Here is a 6,465-nt window from a genome sequence, read left to right on the forward strand (position 1 = left end):
AGGAACGGTTAAAGGATCTGGGAATGGCTGAGAGGAGACTTGATATAGCGATCTACAAATATCTGAAGAGCTGTCACAGTGCAGAGGGATCAGCCAATTCCGGTCCTCAAGGAACCCCAACAGGTCATGTTTTCAGGCTATCCTATAGTAAGAACACCTGTGCCATACTGAGGAAATCCTGAAAACATGACCTGTTGGGGTGCCTTGAGGACCGGAGTTGAGAAACACTGTATTAGACAGTGAGGGTGATGAATGAGTAGGACAGGTTACCACGGGAGGTGGTGAGCTCTCCTTCAATGGAAGTCTTCAAACAGAAGCTGGACAGACGTGTGTGGGATGATTTAGTGATCCTGCACTGAGCAGGAAGGGTGTGTGTGTGGGGAAGGGGGAGCACAAAGTCACAGCACATGTTAAACGCAAACTTTATTCTTAATTGCACAGAAGACGGCTTGTACCAGATAATTGTACCTGTAAGGCCGCCTGCAGACGAGCGGGTCGGATCCGGCGGTGAGAATTCTCGCCGCGGGACCAGACCCGAGCGCCTGCAGGGAGGAGCGCGTACTGACCCGCGCCCGGCGGCCCCGACTCTTTCATGTGCCGGCTGCCGGCGCATGCGCAGACCGGAGCCGCCGGCCGGGTGAGTGATGTTTCTGTGCGAGGCTCTGCGAGCCCCGCACAGAAATAGGACATGCCGCGGTTTGCCGCGCGACATTTCGCGCCGCCGTCTGCATAGGAGTGCATATTGTAATACACTCCTATGCAGGCTTTTAGTGGCGGAAATCCCGCCCGTCTGCAGGCGGCCTAAAGATAGCATTCTCCCGCTAGGGGCAATATTACCGGATAAAGGCTGCTGTCAAACTGGCTGATTTTGACTGCGACCAAATATCGTAGTGAAGCTTTACAATCTAGGAATCTTACAGAAGTCAATGTAGTCGTGCTGCAACTTGCAAGTAGCCCCGACCCGCCAATCACAGAGAATTCAATGACCTTTGGATGATTTGGCAGGTCGCTGTCACACCTATTTGCTACGTAACCTCACTGACTTCTTGGGAGATTCCCATAGCGCAGGGCTACACTGTAATCTTCAGTTGTGCAACCCCTGTCACAGTGCAGCCCGAACCGAAAAGTGGTGCTTAAAACTACCCCTACCTCATAGATGTCTGACCGCTGCGCATGCGTGACCACGACTCTGTTCACTTCTACAACACAGAGGGAGATTGTCGAATGCATCAATGTGGCTATGCAAGCAAATGCCTTCAAGGGTTTTCCATGTAAAATACTATGGATGACCCATCCTCGGGGGTCGGTCACTAATAGTTGATTGGCTGGGGTTCTCACTCAGGACACCCGCAGTCAGCACCACTACACGCAGGGTTCAGAGTGGAACCGTTTAGTGGTCAGCGCTTGTAACTGCAGGCTAGTCTGGGATGATTTAGTGATGCTATATTGAGCAGGGGGTTGGACCCGACAACCCTGGAGGTCCCTTGCAACTCCTCCATTCTATGACCAAGGCTAATCAATGCCGCGCCGACTGCAACAGCAGCGCCGACTGTGGGTGCCCAAGCTGTCCTGAGGTTGCCTAATCATCAAAAGTATTTTGCATGGAAAGCCCCTTTAACTGAACATCTACCATTGTGTGGATCTGGCTCTGATGTAGACCAGGGCTGCACACTAACCTAGTCACCACACAAGGCAAGCAGCGCAATGTTTTTGCTTTTTTATTCCAGTAGAAAAGAAAAAAAAAGTCAAAAAGTTGCCACGTCAACATTTTTAATCCATTGCTAAGGGAATTTTCTCAAATGTCACACGAGAACTTGGTAAAACCAAAAAGTTCAAGAAGAGTCAAGATCCTGACTGAACGAAGTACAAAATATCCCTTAGTCAAGTGTCTTCATATTAAAAAAAAAAGGCAGCTTGTAGCAGGCAGTCATTAATATAGGGGACCCCAATAGGGAGAACCCCCCCTCCATCCCAACCATGTGGACAACTGGGATGACCCTCCTCCTCCTCCTCACAGGAGATTTTTATTCTTCTTCTGGATCCACACAATAAGTTGACTTTGCTGCCTTACTAACAGAGAAGCACCAACTAGAACATTATACAAAAGTACAAAAATAAACTACTTGCTGGCGTAAGGCACAGTCCTATCTCGTATCAAAGAGAAACCGCCCGCAATCCGTCAACTAGAAGGAAAATCAGGGGCAAAAGCCATTTAAAAAGGGGTTATTTTAGGACAGACCACCTAGATGTCAATCGGTCTCATCATAAAAAGTCAAAAATCGGGGATGAACTGGCAGCTAGGACCTCCCTGATGGGGGCCAGTGCTATTACAGGCCCTGCCCCAAGGTGGCCGACCTCCCGTTAGGACTTTGGGGGAAGTTTTTAAGGAGCTTTATAACAGTCTGAGATAAGACCTCAGAAACATTTGCTCCTCACGCCTATGATGTTGGGCTGCTTTCCACCAAAGTGTTTAAGAAATCCAATCGCTGGGCCACCAAAAAACGAAAGTTGGCTCCTGGAGGTCTCCACGCTGCTGTAGCCACATACTATATATGAGATCGCCCATTATGGACGACTCGGAGATCCTACGGAGCAGCTTGGAGGTCATCAGTTCCTCATTTTTTTGTTGGCTGGTTTAATGGGCATCAATTCCTCCTCATCATCATCATCGTCGTCATCATCCTCATCTACATCATCGTCATCAGAAGATAAGTCGGTGGGAGCTGAAAAGAACACAGATCTAAATTAACCCCTCGAGGACACAACCAATTTGTTTCTTACTTTTGTTCTCATCTCCCTGCCTAAAAAAAAAAAAAAAATTCTAAACTTTTTTTTCTGTCTGAGGTTTCTTTTTTGGCGAGAAGAGTTATATTTTTTGACAGTACCATTTAATGTACTGAAAAACTTAATCTTTAACCCCTTCCTGCCCCATGATGTAAGGGTACGTCATGGGAACGGGGTACTTCCCGCAAAATGACATACCCTTACATCATGGGGATAGTGCGAGATCATAGTGGATCTCGCGCTATCCCGCAGCGTTAGCCGGCTGTCACTAGTAGCCGGCGTCCCGCTGCAACAGTGGGGAGGGGGTTTCCCGCTGTTAACCCCTTCCCCGCCGCGATCTAAGTAGACCGCTATAGTAAGCTATAAGGCATGGCAAGTGAGAAGTCCTGCCATGCCTTATCGTAGCGATCTGCAAGTCCTTCAGAGGAACACATTGTGTAAAAACAAGAACAAAATAAAGTACAAAAAATAAAAATGTACAAAAAATAAAGAAAAAATTATGTTTTCTCATATTAGCAAAAAAAATCCCACATATTTAGTATTGACGCGTCCGTAATGACGCATCCAATAAATTGAACACGCTTTTTATCTTGCACGGCAAAAGCGTTGAAAAAAAAGCTTAAAAACTGAGGCAAAAATGCTAATTTTAGCATTTTGCCTCTCCAAAAACGCAATAAAAGTGATCAACAAAAAAACGTGTCCCCCAAAATGGTACCAATAAAAACTACAGCTTGTCTTGCAAAAACTGAGCCCTCACAGAGCTCCATACATAGAAAAATAAAAAAGTTATAGCACTTTGAATGCAGCGATTTAGAAAAAAATAATTTCCAAAAAAAAGGGTTTTTATTGTGAAAAAGTGGGGGAAAAAAACTAAAATATATAAAAATTTGGTATTGTAACCGTACCGACCCACGGAAAAAAAAATGTATTGTTTCATTTATGCTGCATAATTAACGCTTTAAAAAAAAATCTATGTCAGAATTGATGCGGTTTTTGTCCCAACGATCAAAAAAAAAAATAATAAAAGTTTTACGATATAGTCTATGTACCCTAAAGTGGCACCAATAAAAAACTACAGTTCGCCCCGCAAAAAACAAGCCCTCATACGGCCGCGTCGACGGAAAAATAAATAAATAAAGTTATGGCTTTTGAATAATGGAGATGAAAAAAAATACCAAAAATCGTTGCGTCCTTAAGCCCAAAGTAGGCCGTGTCATTAAGGGGTTAAGTGAAGTAGAGACAAAGCAATTACACAGTTTTGGGGAGGTGGGGGCATATCACAGAGCCGGGGCCGCAGGAGCAGGTGAGCCGCACTGGTCCCTGCAGGGGCACAGGTCGGATCCCGCTGGGAATTCTCGCAGGGGATCCGACCCGGCCGTCTGCAGGCGGCCTAAAAACTACTTTTGGTCAACATTTTCCGACTCCGTAGAGGACTTGCATAAGTGATCTAACGACTGCAAGTTCAATAGACTGCAATACTTGAGAATGCAGTGCATGCCGTTTCTGCAGATACTCTATTAAGCCCTGCTACAAAATATCTTAATAGGCAGAAGATCGTGGCAGTCCTGGGGATATTCAGAAAGTCCCAGGCCACCATGACAGCGAACAAGGTCCTCTGCGATCCCAATAGGGGAACATTAACTGCTGCGGTTAACAGCCACCGTTGGAGCAAACTCCAATCACCGAGGACAGCCAACACTGCGTATGGAGTGGGCTCGGCCAATCCAAACCTTGCTCACCCCCCACTGCGCATGCACAGCAGAGGCTGCCGAGGGGTTAAAGGGAGAACTTGCAGTTTAGATTCATTTCTTTGTAAAAGATAAAGCTAGAGAACATATCTTGAAATATTGTAGTTCACACTCCAGCCACTAGAGCGGCGTCAGTAGATTAACAAACAGTAAATGGGTACAATAGGTATGCAATGAAACTGCTTAAAAGCATCAGCAGGTGGCGCTATACTTACAGACCATGACTTGTCCGGAGATCTGAACAGGACCAGAGCCGGACTTCAGGCGGAACGTCACCGGAGGCTGAAGAATAAAGTTATCGAGGTTCACCTGCGCCAAAGAGACGGAGGACGCGAGTCAGAGAAACCAGAAGACACTCCGAGACCGGACAACGTACAGCGACGAGCCAAGGCTCAAACCCAGGAGCAGTCCTGTATGTATACAGTGACTCCACCAGCAGAATAGTGAGTGCAGCTCTGGAGTATAATACAGGATGTAACTCAGGATCAGTGCAGGATAAGTAATGTATGTACACAGTGACTCCACCAGCAGAATAGTGAGTGCAGCTCTGGAGTATAATACAGGATGTAACTCAGGATCAGTGCAGGATAAGTAATGTATGTACACAGTGACTCCACCAGCAGAATAGTGAGTGCAGCTCTGGAATATAATACAGGATGTAACTCAGGATCAGTACATGATAAGTAATGTATGTATACAGTGACTCCACCAGCAGAATAGTGAGTGCAGCTCTGGAATATAATACAGGATGTAACTCAGGATCAGTACATGATAAGTAATGTATGTACACAGTGACTCCACCAGCAGAATAGTGAGTGCAGCTCTGGAGTATAATACAGGATGTAACTCAGGGTCAGTACAGCATAAGTAATGTATGTACACAGTGACTCCACCAGCAGAATAGTGAGTACAGCTCTGGAGTATAATACAGGATGTAACTCAGGATCAGTACAGGATAAGTAATGTATGTATACAGTGATTCCACCAGCAGAATAGTGAGTGCAGCTCTGGGGTATAATACAAGATGTAACGCAGGATCAGTACAGGATAAGTATTGTATGTACACAGTGACTCCACCAGCAGAATAGTGAGTGCAGCTCTGGAGTATAATACAGGATGTAACTCAGGATCAGTACAGGATAAGTAATGTATGTATACAATGACTCCACCAGCAGAATAGTGAGTGCAGCTCTGGAGTATAATACAGGATCAGCATATATTGTGTACACCCTCACCATTGTCTGACAGGATAGTTTGAGTGTAGCGACCGGCACAGTGATGTCCTCATCCTTGTAGTTACGGGCCGTCACTTCCACCACATTATACTCATCTTTGGCGCTTTCTCCGAGGCAGATCTACGGGTCACAGGGGGAAACCACTTAATATCGTCTCTATATAACATACATAAGACAGCGAGGCCACCAGATGTTAGTGGGAACTGGCCCGACTTAAATGCAGAGGAGCATTGTCGCCCCCTAGTGGTGGAGCTTCGTGGAAAACTGCAGCCATGTACTTACGGTTGCCAGGGCCAGGTTGGGCTCGTAGTCGTCGCCCTCCTCCACCTTGTAGGTGTAGTACTGGGTCTTGGCGGACAGCTCACAGCCTGCGGTACACAAGGAGAAACATCGCGGGGGTGAGACGGAACACCGAGGGGCACATGACCTGCATGCCGGGACTTGTGGTACCACAGCAGCAGAGGTAAGGCCCGTTACCCACCCTAGGGCAGTCAGTGCATGTGCTCATATGCTGGGAGTTGTAGTCCCACTCCCCGGTTCTTACCAAACAAGTAGCCCTCCATGATCGCGCTCATCCGCCCGAACTCCTCCAGCTCCGAGAGAGCCGCAGACATGCCGGCGTGCAGCGCTGCTTTCCACGTGCGTTCAGCGGCCGGAAGGGGAGGTGTCAGCGGAGACGTCATCGCACGGCAGTCCAC

At 47.1% G+C, this 6,465-nt stretch overlaps 1 protein-coding gene across 1 annotated transcript; it reads right to left on the minus strand.

The window, feature by feature from the left end:
* Positions 1-1,753: 1,753 nt before the first annotated feature.
* LOC136626340 (nucleoplasmin-like protein NO29) lies at positions 1,754-6,465 on the minus strand. Its single transcript, XM_066601317.1, has 5 exons — positions 6,312-6,465; positions 6,050-6,135; positions 5,768-5,887; positions 4,748-4,841; positions 1,754-2,723 (listed from the first exon to the last, which is right to left on the minus strand). The coding sequence occupies exons 1-5, from the start codon at positions 6,448-6,450 to the stop codon at positions 2,608-2,610; spliced, it is 555 nt and encodes a 184-aa protein (XP_066457414.1). The 5' UTR covers positions 6,451-6,465; the 3' UTR covers positions 1,754-2,607.

This window comes from Eleutherodactylus coqui, chromosome 4, assembly GCF_035609145.1.
Source record: "Eleutherodactylus coqui strain aEleCoq1 chromosome 4, aEleCoq1.hap1, whole genome shotgun sequence".
Classification (NCBI taxonomy): Eukaryota; Metazoa; Chordata; class Amphibia; order Anura; family Eleutherodactylidae; genus Eleutherodactylus; species Eleutherodactylus coqui.